At 42.7% G+C, this 19166-nt stretch overlaps 1 protein-coding gene across 4 annotated transcripts in view; it reads right to left on the bottom strand.

The window, feature by feature from the left end:
* Positions 1-10588: 10588 nt before the first annotated feature.
* nadka (NAD kinase a) overlaps positions 10589-19166 on the bottom strand; it is a 40695-nt gene continuing 32117 nt past the window's right edge. For 3 of the 4 annotated variants that reach the window (XM_029723214.1, XM_029723217.1, XM_029723216.1), the window contains 9 exons: positions 18529-18658; positions 18129-18237; positions 17484-17569; positions 17213-17315; positions 16912-17036; positions 16209-16308; positions 15548-15705; positions 13706-13788; positions 10589-13346 (listed from right to left, as the gene is read on the bottom strand). In XM_029723214.1, coding sequence (XP_029579074.1) covers positions 13199-13346; positions 13706-13788; positions 15548-15705; positions 16209-16308; positions 16912-17036; positions 17213-17315; positions 17484-17569; positions 18129-18237; positions 18529-18658 — 1042 coding nt within the window. In that variant the 3' untranslated portion in view covers positions 10589-13198. The remainder of the gene's footprint in view (positions 13347-13705; positions 13789-15547; positions 15706-16208; positions 16309-16911; positions 17037-17212; positions 17316-17483; positions 17570-18128; positions 18238-18528; positions 18659-19166) is intronic. The other variant, XM_029723215.1, reaches the window with a different exon arrangement.

The raw sequence follows: 19166 nt of genomic DNA, 5'->3' as shown, positions 1-19166 counted from the left end.
AAAATTGGACAACGTCAGACTTCAAACCTGGCCAAAAAAAAAAAATGGTTATAAGTCTTCGTGATCCCTAAATGTCCAGACCACGCCTGGTCATGGGCGAGTGACACCTGCTGTCGGAACGGTGTAGGAACAACCACTTGACACACTTCACTCCAGTCACACACGGTGTCATGAGCTGCCCATTTACGCATCAAAAGTCCTGCTTCCATAAAGTAGGCGGTCTCCTTAGTTTTAGCTTCCTCAACGGATATTACCAAAGCAAAACACTTGCGAAGACTGGCGTCTGCCTTTTGACATTCAATCACCTTCTCGGGGGTGACAGACAAAAGAATGTCATGTAATTGGGGCACGATTTCGCTTTCCCCTGCCTTAGTTTTTACGGGGGTAAAACTGTCGGCAATGCAGAAGGAATACTCGGTGCATTGTCTTCTACCTCAACCTTCTCAAAAATGGAACTAGCCAAATCCACCACATCTCCTAGCTTGAGAGATTGTGCCCTCGTTAACACACAGGCTGGAAAAACATGTGGAAATGCTTGAACCAATTTATCATCTGCAATTCTGATTTCTGGGTTGTCTACTACCTCTAACACAGGAGTGACGTTACCACCAGCGATATCATTCCCTAGTAACAATGTGACTCCTTTTACTGGCAGTGTAGACACTGCACCAACACGGAAACATCCTGATACCAAGTCTGACACTAAGTGGACCCAGTGTAATGGTACAGGTACTGTTTTTGTCTCTATCCCCTGTAATATGACATGTGAGCCACAATACGTTTCAGGAGACCAGGGTAAAGCATCAGTAACAATTACTGACTGCGCCGCCCCGGTGTCTCGTAAGATTTGAATGGGCTTTTGATCAGCTTGTTCTCCAGTTAAGGAAACACAACCGGCAGATATAAATGGAGCATAGACAGGATCCGGTTTCTCAAATGCTGAATCAATAACTCGGTCCAACGGACGAGCCATAGACTTGACTAAACCCACACTTTTCATTTTTGGGGACAGGGACTGTTTCAGTTTATTTTTCAAAACCGGGCAGTCCGCAATCACATGACCCTTTTGGTGACAGTAAAAACATTCACGGATTTCATGAAAAGGCTTAGGGTTGTCAGAGGAAAAGCGACCTGAACAAGGCACTGATGATGTAATCGTTCGGCCTTCAAAACGAGGTGCGCCAAAGACAGTCGTGTGTCAAAGCGTACTCATCTGCCAACATTGCTGCCTGGGCCAATGTCACCACTTTCTGTTCATTTTAATGAACTACAATTCTATCAGGGAGGTTGCTTTTAAAATCCTCCAACAGCATCAACTCCCGAATATCAGCAAAGGTGTTAGCTTTGCTGGCTGAACACCAGTGATTAAACAGAGACTCTTTGTCCCTTGCAAACTCAACAAAAGTACGGTGAGATGTTTTTTTGTGGTTCCTGAAGCACTGCCTATAAGCTTCAGGCACCAACTCATAAGCCCGCAACACGGTAGTTTTAACTGTATCATACTTTAAACTGTCTTCCAGGGAGGGAGCAGCTACTACTTCCTGGGCTTTCCCAGACAATTTGCATTGTAACATGAGCGGCCAAACCTCGAGTGGCCAATGCAGCGCAGCAGCCACACGTTCAAAAGCAGAGAAATAGGAATCAACTTCCGACTCTCGGAATGGAGGGACTAAAGCTATATTTTTACTTACATCAAAGTGGGCTTGATGATAAGCAGCTTGTGGAGTCGCACTTGAGCCAGCATCTAGCTCTAGTCGTCGGATCCTCACCTCCTTGTAAATTTCCATTCTCCTAATTTCAAGGTCAAAATTAATCTGTCTCTATCTTTTTGCTGCATTTCTAAACGGGCCAGCCTCACCTTCAGCCTTGCGGTCCCGCCTGAACGACCTGAAGCAGAAAATAAAGGATCGAATCTGGGCAATGTAAAGGGGGTACGAGCAACCCCTTCCTCCGCCCTGTCCTCCGACTTGGCATTGGAAGGTCTACTCGTCTCCTCTCCTGAAGCCTCCCTCTCGTCATCTTGCAATGAGAGAATTCGTTCCATCACTAAACCCTCCCTGACTAGCGCCAAAAGCTCAGCCTTTAGGGCTTTCTCAAAGATAACAAATCCATAATGGTCAGCTACAGCTAAAAGGTCCGCTTTCCGAAACCTCAAACACTCGAGGGCGCTTCAAAAAACTTGGAGATGGCTGAGGCAGCCATCTTGTACACAGAAGTCCACTGAACACACAAACTACACAAGTCATCCAAACTCACAACCTACCATCACACCTCAATCACTAATCACAGAGAGCTCAGTGCAGCAGGGTCCGGTGGGTTAATGGAATCCCGGATGAGCCGCCATTATGTTACGCACGCCTCTCGGAAGAGGGAACGCAACACCCTGCTACAACTCAACTCTCCGTGGTGTGAGAGAGGTATGGGACTGTAGGTGTGAGTAAGGATGACAAAAGGCAGAGAACACCGTTTACAGGGAATTTATTCCGTTGCACGGTAAGTTTGGGGAAAAGGGGCTGGACGGAACCAAAGCAAAGAAAGTAAATATCAAAGCCCCCTCTCCTACCTTACCTGCCTATCCACTACTTACCTAACTAGAACCACCTGGTGCACCAACATAAATACAGGGGATGGTCCACCCAGGTCTTTCCTAGTGTGCATAGACAGTAAACTACTACAGGTTATGTGTGCCCGCGGGCCTCTTGCTTAAGCACTCCCTAGGTGCCTTCCCCTTCCCCCCTGGGAACAAATGAAACAGAATAACAAATGTAAGTAACAATTCCAATAATCAAAAACAATTCTATTTGACACATAACAGACAACCAATAACACATAACAGACATACCAAATCGCTTAGTAACAACCAACAAGCTATGACCCTCAGCCTCCTCTCTCTCAGCCATCAGCCTCCCCTCTCTCTCAGCCATCAGCTCTCTCTCTCTCTCTCTCTCTCTCGCCTGCGAGCCAATGCAGCCACCCATGATGAGTTCAAATTTTGTTGTGGTCCCCAACCATAGCCACAGGTACTAGCGGTGCTGAGGGTTCTGCAGCACCCCCCAAAAAAGAAATGTTTATTCAGAAGAAAATGTGGGCCTGAGTGCTTGCAGAGATATAGAAACATCAAGATAAGATTCTCTAGCTGCTGTTTCACTTAAAAATGGAGGAGATACTCATCTTATCAACATAAAACTAACATCACATTTATGAAATTGTGTCCAGCGTCCTCAAGTCACAATTTTTTTTTTTACACCTCCATACAGTACTGCAGTCATGTGCACACAGGTGTGTTTTATTTACAATGCGTTTACCCCCATGTAAACTGCGGAGTTACGCCTTGATCATCATTCCAATGGAACGCTGTGTTTGCCTTGCAGCATTTCGTCGCAGACAGTTGTCGCACGCTGTGTGTGGGGCATTTGTTGGATTTATCTAACGTATGCGTCAAACTGTATGTGTAGATAGCTTGACAGAAATGGTGGAAGAAGGTGAATGTTGAACTTTTGTTGCACAAATATCCAGATGATGCTGCATACTATTTTGCACAATGACGCTAACGGTGTAATCAAGGCGTTGAAGGTGTATTCCGCAACACATTATGCTCTAGGAGTGCTAGTGAGTAAAATTCCCCAAAATTGGGCAAATCAGTGCACATTTCTCCAAGCCCAGAATAAAAGCACACAGTCATATGTTTATTTAAGTAATATCGTGGTTCAATTAACATATTATTATGCATCAGCCATACAATATACATGTGAACTTGTTACCATCTTGTACTGTAACTAATATCCACATACTGTATATTCCTATTTCAGTCCATTGTTTAGCAATGGGAGGGCTCAGATCTTCCATCCCCAAACCTAAGACCAAGGCACCAGGAACTGATCCTAACACCACGTGGCCCGGTCAGTATACGTCCCACCTGTTCTCCTTATACACGGAGTAGAGAGACCTTTTTGTCACATTTAACTATTTATTCAGTTCAACATTCTTCCTGAACTGCAAGAAAAGCTTTGGATAAGTTCCTTTTAGTGCCACATTTTTGTATTATCACATGAATCATAAATCAGAATTTTCACAGCACAAGAATGACTGTCTTACTCAGGAATTTTCCAGGTTTTGATTGAATAGGGCCTAGGTGTCAGTGACCAAAGCCAATATGCTTTGCTTTCTCTTGACCCTAGAGATAAAGCCTTAGTCAGAGCTCTCATGCTTGAAGTATTACTTCTGCTTCATCATCGCCTCTTTGATGGCACTCTGGCCCTCACACTGACAAACATCTACAGGCAAAGTACAGCTATGGAGGACGACTTCACTGTATCCCTCATCCAACTGGTTGGAATTTGTAAGTGGCGTGACTTACATTAGTGGCAATAGCAACAGATTGGAAACGTATGACCTAATCAACAGCCACCCCTGCCCCTCCTGAAAGCAGAAGTGTCCAGACATGAACACATGATGAAAAGTCCAGAGAAAAGAAACGCAACCCCCGAATCAGATCATCCCCCATGTCAACATTGTGTGCTATGGTGAAATCCTGATTATGCCACCTACACCAAAGACTGTGTGATCCAGTCTTCTTTCCGTTCCTCCAGTTTTCTGCATATACAGTGGGGGAAAAAAGTATTTGATCCCCTGCTGATTTTGTACGTTTGCCCACTGACAAAGAAATTATCGGTCTATAATTTTAATGGTAGGTTTATTTGAACAGTGAGAGACAGAACAAAAAAATACAGAAAAACACATGTCAAAAATGTTATAAATTGATTTGCATTTTAATGAGGGAAATAAGTATTTGACCCCCTCTCAATCAGAATTGAATCAGAATTCTGAATCAGAATCAGATTTCTGGCTCCCAGGTGTCTTTTATACAGGTAACGAGCTGAGATTAGGAGCACACTCTTAAAGGGAGTGCTCCTAACCGCAGCTTGTTACCTGTAAAAAAGACACCTGTCCACAGAAGCAATCAATCAGATTCCAAACTCTCCACCATAGCCAAGACCAAAGAGCTCTCCAAGGATGTCAGGGACAAGATTGTAGACCTACACAAGGCTGGAATGGGCTACAAGACCATCGCCAAGCAGCTTGGTGAGAAGGTGACAACATTTGGTGCGATTATTCGCAGATGGAAGAAACACAAAAGAACTGCCAATATCCCTCGGCCTGGGGCTCCATGCAAGATCTCACCTCGTGGAGTTGCAATGATCATGAGAACGGTGAGGAATCAGCCCAGAACTACACGGGAGGATCTTGTCAATGATCTCAAGGCAGCTGGGACCATAGTCACCAAGAAAACAATTGGTAACACACTACGCCGTGAAGGACTGAAATCCTGCAGCGCCCGCAAGGTCACCCTGCTCAAGAATACATATACATGCCTGTCTGAAGTTTGCCAATGAACATCTGAATGACTCAGAGGACAACTGGTGAAAGTGTTGTGGTCAGATGAGACCAAAATGGAGCTCTTTGGCATCAACTCAACTCGCCGTGTTTGGAGGAGGAGGAATGCTGCCTATGACCCCAAGAACACCATCTCCACCGTCAAACATGGAGGTTGAAACATTATGCTTTGGGGGTGTTTTTCTGCTAAGGGGACAGGACAACTTCACCGCATCAAAGGGACGATGGACGGGGCGATGTACCGTCAAATCTTGGGTGAGAACCTCCTTCCCTCAGCCAGGGCATTGTTAATGGGTCGTGGATGGGCATTCCAGCATGACAATGACCCAAAACACACGGCCAAGGCAACAAAGGAGTGGCTCAAGAAGAAGCACATTAAGGTCCTGGAGTGGCCTAGCCAGTCTCCAGACCTTAATCCCATAGAAAATCTGTGGAGGGAGCTGAAGGTTCGAGTTGCCAAACGTCAGCCTCGAAACCTTAATGACTTGGAGAAGATCTGCAAAGAGGAGTGGGACAAAATCCCTCCTGAGATGTGTGCAAACCTGGTGGCCAACTACAAGAAACGTCTGACCTCTGATTGCCAACAAGAGTTTTGCCACCAAGTACTAAGTCATGTTTTGCAGAGGGGTCAAATATTTATTTCCCTCATTAAAATGCAAATCAATTTATAACATTTTTGACATGTGTTTTTCTGGATTTTGTTGTTGTTATTCTGTCTCTCACTGTTCAAATAAACCTACCATTAAAATTATAGACTGATCATTTCTTTGTAAGTGGGTAAATGTAAAAAATCAGCAGGGGATCAAATACTTTCCCCCCCACTGTACTACATCACCAGGGGCATCCTGCAGGAGAACAGGCAGGAGCTGATAGTGTTTGTCCTCAGTGTGTTGATGGTCATGATGCGCTCTGTGGTCAACTTCATGGTGCTTCCAGTCCAGGATAAAAATAACTTGCTTGTGGTATGTTGCATGTGGACCTACAAAATTAAACCAACCTCTTTTTAAAGGGTCATGTTCAGTACGGTACACCATAGCAAAACGTTTTGCAACGGAAAATAACAATCTGAGCTCTCATTGGACAAGTTCAGGTAGTAACTCCTTGTTTCAAAACGTTTCTTCCTACTGAACACGGCTCAATAATAACCATATATATGACTGTGCATGTCTTTATGCCACAGGTACTGTTTTGGTAGCGGCAGTAGTGACTCGGTGGCCTCTCATCTCCTTCTGAAAAACCCATTGGATGAGAAAGCCAGAGGTACCGCCCCTCTTACCTTCTCCTCCAATAGGTTTTGAGGAGACGAGGAGTGATGACTCAAGGAGTATACAATTAAGAAAAGTCCTGTGTGTGCGCTTTTGTGGAAGGTGCAGTTTGTATGCATCCTGTGTGTGGTTGTGGTGGCCCATGTCCTGTGCGCCACGCTGCTCATCCAGAGGCCCAACATGATGGCCTTCCGGGTGGGCGGAGCTCTGGAGACCATCCAGGAGCAGTACTTCCTGCTCAACATGTGCTTCTCCATGGTTACATTTTACCTACACGCTCAGGTACTGCCGCATTCCACATTAATCATAACACGTCTGGCACCCGATAGCCGTTGTCTTCCGACAGATGGTGTCATTCTAACGAGGTGTGGCCTTGATCTGTGGTGCAGATATATATGATTGACTTCAGGGTACCAGGGTATTTGGGATGGAGGTGTACTGGATTGGTAGTTGGTTTAACCTTTGGCTAGTTTTGACATTTCTCTGTCAGCTGTGCCTTTGCATCCTGATCATGATGTCAGGCACAACCATGTCCCTCACAAACCACATCATCCTCGGCTTTGGAGTGGTCTGGGCCTGCCTTACCGCAGTCGTGGGGGCTATCGCAGTGAGTAACAAGTATCAAGAGAATACAAATTTAAAAAAGGAATCATTGGTGTGCACTGAAAATATGAGTAGCTACAAGTGCATAAACAGTATGAGTATGTGAAGAATAGTACAGAAATAACTCACAATACAATATTACACAATACTATGCATAAAGCATGTGAACTCAATAGAAGGAAGGGTGGTGGAAAGAATGTTAACCTTTAAAGATGTCCTCCAGTGATATTCGAAGTATAAATACAGTAAAGTACACACACTAAAGGGTAAAAAAAAAAAAAAAAAACATTGAGCAAGAAAGTGTTTAGACAATTTCAAGGAGTAGGGCATTCAAGTAGTTGGTCTGATGGGAATCCGTGATGTCATCGGCCTCCCCACTTGCTTGAGGAACAATAGAAGCACTATAGAGAACAAAAGAGGAAAGCCCCACCCCCCACACTATGTCATGACTTACCTGTACCACCTATTAAGATGTGCCTTTTGTTAAGTAAATCAGGTGTTCAGAGGTGAAAAGGAGACTGGAGTTCTACTTATGAGGTGCATACTTCATGTACAACAGGTTTGGTGCAATAACAGGTTAATCCATCCTTTGTTCCAGGTTTTAAAAGAACCCAAGCAGTTGGTCTGGGTCTTCGTCCTTCAGAATGTGCCAGAGGTAGCCTACTTCCTGTACCTGATGTACAGGGTGAGCTGTGAAAGCCAATGGTTGAACTGATCCCGAATCAGGTCTTTGGAGGAAGTGTGGTGGGTGGTTGGCTCAGAGATCCACTTCAAATGACCAGTCTTCTGATTTCAGATCAGTACACATTGGGGGCAGGACAAGATGTACACACTGGAGACCGCTGCTGTGACAGGAGCAGTGATCTCAGTGCTGATCAACGGCGTGCTCTTCTGGGCTCTCTTCCGATTGGCGCGCAGCTCTGGCCAGGGCCTGGAGAGGAGTGAGTAGAGTACAGCTTATTTTTCCTTCACCTGATCCATTGCTTGTTTACGAGAAGTCACTGGAAGTTCAGGATATTCAAGCTAGACAAGAACAAGGCTCATAGATGACACACAAACATAACTTCAAACAATGTTTTGACACATTTAAGGATCATTTGTAGAAACACATTTTTGTTATGGGCACAGTAAAAGTCATTCCAAGAACTTCTGACGGAAATCGACAAATAGACCAACTACTTGTTTTTGTTGGAAGGTTTCCATCCAATTTGCGACAGAATTTCATGCTATTATCAAATATCCATAAAAAAAGTGCATTTTCCCACTAGAGGTTTATTTCCATCAAACTGACTTGTTGCGGATAAAAGGCTGTGCGTGATGACATAGTGCACATAAACACTTCTGGCTTAGAGCGACTGCCCCTAAAAAGCAACTTCTTTTTGAAAACGGCCTGTATGGCATCAATTCTAGTCATTAACATTTAAGTGTCAAAATTGACCACAAAGTGTAAGGAAGATCATTTGGATCATAAAGTCAGTCTTGTCCAAAACGGAGATAGGAAAAACAATGGTCACGGAATGAAGGGTAAAGTAAGTTTTCCTTGGGTTGGTTTCTTTCAAACCTTTCCACATGCCCACAGCACCCAAGTAATAATCAAATCGGAGTGCAGCTGCACACAATCCGATTGTAATGCCCAAGTTGGTTTGACATTCGATATCCCTATGGGGCTAGTTACCATCAGTAAATTACACAATGTTCATGGGACAATATTTAAAAAAGTAAATAGCTCCAACTTATGTATTAACCTCAAACTATAAATTGTATTAATATTTATTGGAAAGTAGCATCAAGCACATCCCCTTACACTTTCATCGCCCTGTGAAGTTCATAATTTATTTCATCTAATAATCTGTGTATGCTTTTTCAAATCGTAGTTGGAGGACCACAACATTGCATCGTGTGACTGCAAATTGACCTCGACATGGTTATTCTATGAACAATTGCGCAATATATCGTTTCCACCACAGTTTGTTGTATAATTACATTTTACCGACACAAAAATGCCACCATTTCAAACGAACAAATTCGGTCAACATTTTGAAAATTGTACCGACACTTCCTGTTTCCTTCACAGCTGTGGGGATTTTTTTTATTTAGGATATGAAAACTGGATTGAAACATGGTTTGTGTGACTAACTAATCAGGGTACTTATGTTTCTCTCTCTCTCTCCAGTGCTAACAGACAAGTGTAAATTGCCTTTGTGAAAAGGAAATGGCTACGGTTACACAGGACGGATTAGCTGTTTGTAAATTTCTCAATCATTTTGTAACAACTCTGGTTCTAACCAATGTTTGAAGTTAAGAACTGGAGAGAAATGCACTCAAATGGCCATCTGACTGGTCTGTTTTTACCGGATGATTCCACTGCCTGTGACAGACAAGAATCTGTCATGCAAAACATTGTAAACTGATTATTTTATAAAAGCTGATGAGCATCACCACTGGTTATAATTTATTATGCGAGTCTAGTGTACTACACACGGTCACTTTTTCATCACATTTTACCTACTTCTGGAGGATTGTGGCTGATGCTTACCCTTCAGTGTGCCTACAACACATACAGTGAGATGCTCGGCCACAGCATGCACAATCCAACTTCTGATCACTGAAATAATTACAGAAATACTAAATCAGTGCAGTTATTAAGCACAATTATTTTATTTTTAGGGTCTGCTGCTTTTACCATAATCCTTTTAGCAAATTATCACTTACCTTAGCGTGCTTGTAGTAATATAAATAAAAAAATTATTCAGAGTGGTATTGTAATACAGCCCCATCTATGTAATTGATTGATACGATTTATACGGACAACTTTTTATTAGCATTTGAGATGTATCCGTTTGTGGATAAGATCTATTCTTTTATATACGTTAATGTATTAACTATTTGACATTTCAATTTTCTATGCTCTTAAAGGAAATATCTTGACTGAAGTTGATTAATCCTTATATCAATTAAAAGTTGCTCACATTGTTGATAGCCAGTTGACATGATCATCTATTTAGGTTTTTTGCTGCACTATAATAATTTGGTTGACCACCCATTGTGTTTTTGTAAACTACAGGTTCTCAAAATTATTGCAGTAAACTCCTTTATTGCTTAATTTTTTTAAAGAAATACCGGAAGAGGAGTGCACTGTTGGGAAAGAGATTACTTCCTCAAATATTCAATGGGTAATAAATCGTAGGTTGTGTTGTCCATTTCCTTGTTCCTGGACACCTACAAAAGGGTTAAAATCCATCAGATGAAACCAACATGCAGCAAATTAATGTCTCAACAAGGCACACCAATAATACCAAACAAATAAATTCACACTTTCCCGACAATTCATTGGCTCTCTGTTTATTAAAGTGCTCTGGAAAAATAGCAGAATTCATTTCAGAAACAATATTTACAAAACGTACCATTACAAAAGAGTTATAGGACCACAGAGATGTAGAAGTCTACAAAACAAAGTGAGAAGCACTTGAAGATTAGACTTGACATAGAAAGCATCATAGGAATAAGGTCCTTCATCCAAAAGGAACCATAAAGGTATCACATTGGGGAAGCTTAAATGATTTCAGTGTAAAAATCTTGGTTCTTTCGTTATCTATCGGCTGGTTTGTAAGGCAAAGTCCACGACTGCCATTACTTCAGTAGAGGATACTGTACTCACTGAAAAACAAAGTATAGTAGCAAATAAAGAAAAACACTTTTCTTTCAAATGTTTGCTCTTATAAAACGATATCCCCTAACAACTGAAGGGACTGTCATTCAATCTTGATGAACAGACTCCACTCCAAATTCAATTGTTAGAGGAAATTAATATTTTTCTACTTTAAGAGAATAGATTGTGAACTAACCTGCACTGAAGCCTTAAGACAATCAATAATATCAATATAGAAAAAGTACCAAAGAGATTTATATTTCAGCAATGATACAGTGCAAACTGGTTAATAAACATATAGGTTATATAAAAAAACATCTTATTGAAGCATCATAAATGAGAAAATAAAGGAATGATTGATTGACTAGTTAGAATGAGCTGGTCCTCTTGCAGAGTGTGGTGCGCTGGTATCCAGAGCTTAAACCACTTTTTCCATTGGGGGAAATGTCACTTGCTCATCGAACAAGTACATTTAACACGCAAATTCACAAGGTATTAAATTCATATAAACTATAATTGGTTGTCTCTAAAATGAGCATCTGATAGTTCAAGATTATATTATAACTCCTTGAGAAAATGTTATATGAAAAACATGTCCATTTTATCACATCGTATCTTCTACCACCCCCCGAAAAGCCAATTAGCATCATCACCATCATAACATATTTTATTATATTATCAAGTCGGTATTTCAGAGCTGGGCAGTCAGAGGGGGTGAGAATTAGTCTCATTTGGTAAGGTAGGCCAACACCTACAACTGGTATATGAATGCCTTCAATCTTTCATCATACTGCAATAAGTCTGACACCATAGGTCAGGGGCGGACAACCCTGGTCCTGGAGTGCCACAGGCACAGCAGGGTTTAGGTCCATCCAGGCACCACACCAGACTCATCACCTCGCCAACTGAGCTAATTATTCAATATCATTGATGGGCTAAATTCCATCTACCTGTCCTCCCAAGTCTAAAGCAAAAATAAATACGTAAACTAAAAAACCTGAGGTATCCACGGCACTCTGGGACCAGGGTGGCCCTACCCCTGCCTTGGGTGGTAAAACCCTGTAGAATCACAATTGCCTTCATTGTGAACAACGGAATTACCTTGAAATGAATGACATAGTAGATCTATGGCTTTACAGTGAAAGGCTATGAATACAAGCAAGTTGTGGTCTCATCTCACCTGGAATGGACTTTAGTTCTTAATGTTTGTTCCATAATGTTCTGGCATTTAAATGGTCAGACACTACAACGTTGCTGTAGACAAAGAGTAGTTAACGTAAGATGAACATGTACTGAAGCTTCTGAAATGGCTTGCACTGCAGACAAACTGCAGAGAGAGGAATACTGAAGATATAGTTATGCTACACTTGCACTAAGCTGTAAATACCATTAAGAAAATTAAAGTTATGTAAACCTTAATAAGCAATTATCTATGTAATAGTTACGAGTTGAAGGCACAATCTACACATTTAGTTCATTATTGCAGAGTAGACGCAATTCTGCTATTCCTGAAGTAGTAGTAGTAGTAATAATAATAATACCCAATTTTGTTAGGGATTGTATAAAAAAACATACATTTAATTCCTTATCCCCATCATCTCCAAGAACATTGGTTCTTGACGAACAACCCCACTGACAATAGTCACGATATCTGTTTTATATGTTGAGGAGCTTGGGAGCCCCTTAGCATTCACGTCGCTAAACAAAACAACGTCCATGGTTTAAGAGGGCCGAGGTTTGTCCCCGATAGCTTGTAGACGCCACGAAACAATAGACAAAGTGATAAAACAGACCACATTATATCTCATGGGCCAAGTTTAACAATCATTATCAGGAGGTTTGATTATCAGGAGGTTTGATATCATGGTTTTGATCCCTAGCTCAGTATTACTGTGTCGCATGTCTGACTGAAAACAATCCAGGTTTAAGTTAACCCGTGAGACTATCTGGTTGTTGGCATAAAAAGGCAATTTCGACAATCTTTTTCAAAGGGCGTGAAATTCTTAACAGTAAGGGATGATTCATTCTAGAACCAAAACAAAATAATGCAAATCTCCGGAGGATATTAGTTGCAAATTTACCTGATGGAATCCAACTGAAGTAAATGGGTGCATTCCAGATATAGGATATCAAAATATCATGTTGACGTCGTATCCTAGTATGTTAAAACACTTGTCCAGGTATTATAAAGATCGGATTTCATCCGTGAAGAACTGTGCAGAATCTGTATATCTGGAACGCACCCAAAAGGTCAACATAGCATCACCGGGAGGCGAGTTTGTTGGCCTCAGAACTCTTCCTCCTCTGAGCTGAGGTAGTTCTGCTTCTTCCTCACATTCCAGTGTAAACATTGGCTCAGGCTCTCAAACCAATCGTTCACGGGGTCCCGGAAACAGATGGAGGGAACAGGGAAGCAGGAAGTAGTGATGGTAATGCTGGAGATGAGACAATAGGGAGATAAAGAGCAAAGACAGTCAAGTATTGAGTGGGAGGCATGCCAGGTATTCACAATCACCCAAAGAATTACTTGAAAATGACAGACTGACGCTGTTACAGGTAAATCAATGACATGGGCTGCGAGCATTTCAGCAACAAGGAATAATTCTCTCTGCCTACATAAAGGAAAACCTGTACTGAACATCGTGTGACATGACCTTCATGAAACGGGTCAATATAATTACATAACAGTGTGTGTATTCAGGCGACTTGCGGAAGTGTGTCAGGCTATGTTCATCCGCATTTGTTTGATGTTCGGTGGTGATTGCAGTGATTGAGGGGTCAAAAGGTTGCCCACCTGTCTCCATGGCAGATCTCTTGTCTCTTCCTCCCGTCAAACGACACCCAGGCCGTATTTCTGGCGTCACGTGACAGCATGATCTGAGCGTGACAGACGGAGCAGAAGAACGACCAGTCAAAGACAACAAAAAGTCTTCAGCAGAAAATGCTCTGTTAAAGTGTGTGTGTGTATTACAAGCAATTCCCTCATTCCAAATTCCCTCATTCCCATCACCTGTGACAACTGAAGGGTACGCATTGTGCTAGCTGTGTGTCAGACTGGTCATTTCTTACCGGTTATTGCCTGTGTTGTCTTACGCAAATGTGTTCTGGAGAGGAGCAGTAAATGCTAATAGCTTGTGGAGAGGAGCGGTAAATAGATAATATCTACGTTGAATGTGTGTGTGTTTTTATTTTTTTACCATTTTCGACATTGTAGAATAATAGTGAAGGCATCAAAACTATTAAATAACATATGGAATTATGTAGTAACCAAAAAAGTGTTAAACAAATTAAAATGTTTTATATTTGAGATTCTTCAAAGTAGCCACCCTTTGCCTTGATGACAGCGTCGCACACTTGGCATTCTCTCAACCAGCTTCATGAGCTAGTCACCTGGAATTAATTTCGATTAACAGGTGTGGCTTGTTAAAATTTGTGGAATTTCTTTCCTTCTTAATGCGTTTGAGCCAATCAGTTGTGTTGTGACAAGGTAGGGGTTGTATACAGAAGATAGCCCTATTTGGTAAAAGACCAAGTCCATATTATGGCAAGAACAGCTCAAATAAGCAGAGAAACGACAGTCCATCATTACTTTAAGACATGAAGGTCAGTCATACGGAACATTTCAATAACTTTGAACGTTTATTCAAGTGCAGTCACAAAAACCATCAAGCGCAATGATGAAAATGGCTCTCATGAGGACCACCACAGGAAAGGAAGACCCAGAGTTACCTCTGCAGAGGATAAGTTCATTGGAGTTACCAGCCTCAGAAATTGCAGGCCAAATAAATGCTTCCCAGAGTTCAAGTAACAGACATCAACATCAACTGCTCAGAAGAGACTGCGTGAATCAGGCCTTCATGGTCGAACTGCTGTAAAGAAACCACTACTAAATGACACCAATAAGAAGGAGACTTGTTTCTTGGCACGAGCAACAGACATTAGAGTGGGGGAAAACTGTCCTTTGGTCTGATGAGTACAAATTTTAGATTTTTGGTTCTAAACATGGTGTCTTTGTGAGACGCAGAGTAGGTGAACGGATGATCTCTGCATGTGTGATTACCACTGTGAAGCATTGAGGTGGTGGTGTGATGGTGCTTTGCTGGTGACATTGTCAGTGATTTATTTAAAATGCAAGGCACACTTAACCAGCACGGCTACCACAGCATTCTGTAGCGATACGCCATCCGGACAATCATCTATTTTCAACAGGACAATGACCAAACACACCTCCAGGCTGTGTAAGGGCTATTTGACCCAGAAGGAGAGTGATGGAGTGCTGCATCAGATGACCTGGCCTCCACAATCACCAGACCTCAACCCAATTGAGATGGTTTGGGATGAGTTGGACCACAGAGTGAAGGAAAGGCAGCCAACAAGTGCTCAGCATACGTGGGAACTCCTTCAAGACTGTTGGAAAAGCATTCCAGGTGAAGCTGGTTGAGAGAGTGCAAAGCTGTCATCAATGCAAAGGGTGGCTACTTTGAAGAAACTCAAATATATTTAGATTTGTTTAACACTTTTTGGTCACTACATGATTTCATAAGTGTTATTTAATAGTTGATGTCTTCCCTATTATTTTACAATAAAGAAAACAGTAAAAATAAACTTTTGACTGGTTCTGTATGCGTGTGTTTACCTTGAGTTCCACCCCAGCAGGCACTACGATGGGTCTGAAGGACAGTGAGTGGGGGCAGATGGGGGTGATCATGATGGCCGGCACGTTGGGGTGGATCATGGAGGCTCCGGCCGCCACCGCGTATGCCGTGCTGCCCGTGGGAGTGGACACTATCACACCTGAGACAACAAACAGACACTTCTTTGAGCACACCCCCAAAAACACTCAAGTGACACACGCCTAAAAACCACCAACGAGCTGAAAGCAGTTCCAAAACTCAGTAAACCATTCCCGAAGACAAGGGAAATACCTCAGACCCTGAGGCTTCCAGAGAGGGAGTTACTAGGCAGTAGTGAAGGACAGATGGTAGAGTTTAGTCTATGCTCTACTAACAAGGCAAGCTGCAGTCCAACAGTCTGCAGCACTAATAGACCATCAGTACCACTGGTGCTTGTTTGCACTCTGGGATTGTACACAGGCAGTAAGCAGTAGCACAAACAATAGTACGGCGACCACTTACATCATCTTATCTCAAGTACAACTTAAAGTCAGAGCTGCATTAACAATAAAAGTGTATTATATTAGTGAAACATCTAAGAGGGAAATAAAAGTGAAGCAGCCAAAACGGATGGGGTGTAATGCTTTAACCCAGTAGCAGCAGGTTGAGGAGTTTACTACTCACCGTCTCCCTGTACCGTGGTGATGAGGTGTCCGTCTAGGAAGAGGTCCACGTTGGAAAGGTAGGACGACGGGCCTCTGTCCACCACCACCTCATTTAGCACCTGTTGGACCAAGACACCCAGAGCCATGTTAACCAGAGATACTGCACTAGCCAAGTTGTTAGTCACTTTGGGAACCCTTTTTCAACACAGCCATATCTTATGACTTGTCAAAGTCCACTTAGTAGGAAGTAGGGACTGTGTGTACGATGACAACTCAAACATCCCACGTAGCTCACGTACATCAACCCCATGATGTGATTGCACCATAGGCCAAAATGGAAGCAAAAAGCGTGGATTGTTAGAACCTTCAGAAAAACAGGGAAACAAATCCCTGTGACGGATTACATCAAACAAATAAGGAGGAAGTGAAACAAGACCTGACTGCTGCCACCCTACACACCTGGTGTTTTATCATCCCACTGGGATCTGTGGCCAGGCCTGTGGCAGTGGGAACATTACCAGAGGAAACGCCTCATGTCTGCTACATGCACCCGATGACTGCATGTTTGTTCAACACGCCGCAACAATAGGTGAACACCCAGTGACCACACAGTAAAGACAATAAGCATGAGATGTGCCAAGTCATGACGCTAGGAACCTATTGTGGTACGAACCATAAAACTAGGATTTCATAACCAGCCAGGTGTATGGTGTAGACCTCACCTGGTACTGCATGGATTTGCGGCTGCCCTCACTGTCACCGTTCGTCATGATGATGCCCTTCTTCTCTCGGCTCTCCTTCACCACTCTCACCCGCAGGCGACTGCGCAGGATGATGGCGGTGTTACCTGCTCAGCAGAAACACACACACCGAAAGAGACACACACACACACATACACACGTTAAACCAAGAGTAGCACACAAAGAGGTTAACCTACCTGCTAGAAATGAAGAGAGCACGGCTCCTGTTATTGAAATTAGATCAGGCGGAGGCGAAAGAAGGGAAAAAAAAACCTCTACGTACCCTCAATGATTTGGGTGACCTGAGACTGGTAGGTGTCAAAGTTGAAAGGTGTGAGGAAGCCCAGAGAACCCAGGTGGAAGGCCATAACAGGTGGAACGCTCTCCTGAAAACACAGGAGCATACGCACGCTATGGAATAAGCTAAATTGATACAAATCAATACACAACCAAGTTGCTGAATTATTCTAGTACAATTCACACAGAGTACACTCAAAAATGTATAAATGAATGTGTTTACTATACCACAAGATGTTAATATTGTAAATGTATACCTGGAAGAGTGACGATGCGTAAAGTAAGGTCCCATCTCCACCAAGACAGATGATGAAATCCACTCGATTGGAAATGTCATCAAGATCTGAACAGTGCATACAAATACATTAGGATCATGTCCGTAAGCGAAAGCTATACTACTTAAAGTTAGAGCTCCATAGACAATCCTGACTACAGCACTAGCTAGAGAGTCACACAGATCAATCTATCATCAATCAGGATCGTATTCACTAGGCACCAAATGGAAGAATACTGACTAAAATAGGGAGGGACTAGGGAAAGGGGATACCTAGTCAGTTGCACAACTGAATGCATTCAACTGAAATGTGTCTTCTACATTTAACCCAACCCCTCTGAACCAGAGATGCGGGGGGCTGCCTTAAATCGACATCCACGTCTTCGGCACCCAGGGAACAGTTGTTGTTGGGGGTTAACAGCCTTGCATATTTTTCTACCTTGCCAGCTCAGGGATTCGAACCAACGACCTTTTGGTTACTGGCCGAACGCTCTTAACCGCTAGGCTACTTGCCGCCCCTAAACCTCTCCCATAAGATAATGCCTACTCGTTTTCTGATGTAAATAAAGTGCTACGGTGTGCACTAATCAATACAACCCAGTCCTCTGATGGCTAGTGCTCTCCTCACCTTCTCTGAAGGTACAGAACTTCTGGATGACGGCCCCAAAGCTCTCATCGCCCGCAATGGCTGTGTCCGCCAGAACCTTGCTCTCCACATAAACAATCATGTTTTTCTGCTAGAACAACGCACAAGTATAAACCCATGCATTAGCAACACGCAATCACCCTTTAGAAGAAGAATGGGGTCGAAAGGATATTCCGACTCTACAGTTTACAAGCAGCTTTCCTTTCTAGTGGGGTAAAAAAAGTATACAAATTCTCAGTCACTAATACTTCTGTTTTCAGGGACTTCATTGCAGACTTTCTCATGAAACGGAAGTAATATACCACACAGGCCGCTAAGGTGCAGGAAGCTATAACATGAGACTAGATGGACTCAGCAAAAGAAAAAGGTGCAGATGTCCTACCTCTGTGAGGAACACACAGAGCTCTTTGAAAGGCTGCAGTAGACTGGCATCCTGGATCTTCTTGATGACAAGGACACTTTTGGGAGGCTTGTTCCACGTCAGCCTCTGACTGGCTGGGTCCTGAATGTGCCTGCATGGCGAGAACGACCACATTTAATCAATATCTTTTCAAATGGTAATAATTGACTGGACAATTTGATCACCCATCATTTGATCCAAAAGATTGCAGCAATAAAGAGCAACATTGAAACGTTGTTCCTTAATATAGAGACATGCATGACTCATTGACCCAATCGGGCTTTCCAAAATTATACCATCTTGGTGGAGCACCATTTGTAAACATACAGCTAAGAGCAATAGTTTGACAAGTCATTGTTCACCTTGACATCTTGAGGAACAGTATGTAAATAAATAGTTAACACATTTGTAATTATATCATGGTTGCACACTACTGTAACCTGTAAGCTTTGCGGCTGTGGAACATTTCTCCTTTGGGCACGGTGAGCTCTCAATAGCTATGAGGCAGGGCTGCTTAACACCTATCCTATTATTGGCCAGGGCTTAGTCTAGCAACATCAGAGTTCAAAAGGGCCAAGACAGGGACCAGTACATTTACACTCATCATAGGGACCTTGCGT

This window comes from Salmo trutta, chromosome 30 (genome assembly GCF_901001165.1).
Source record: "Salmo trutta chromosome 30, fSalTru1.1, whole genome shotgun sequence".
Classification (NCBI taxonomy): domain Eukaryota; kingdom Metazoa; phylum Chordata; class Actinopteri; order Salmoniformes; family Salmonidae; genus Salmo; species Salmo trutta.
The sequence above is the reverse complement of the archived record's forward strand: the minus strand, read 5'-3'. Positions and strand labels throughout refer to the sequence as shown.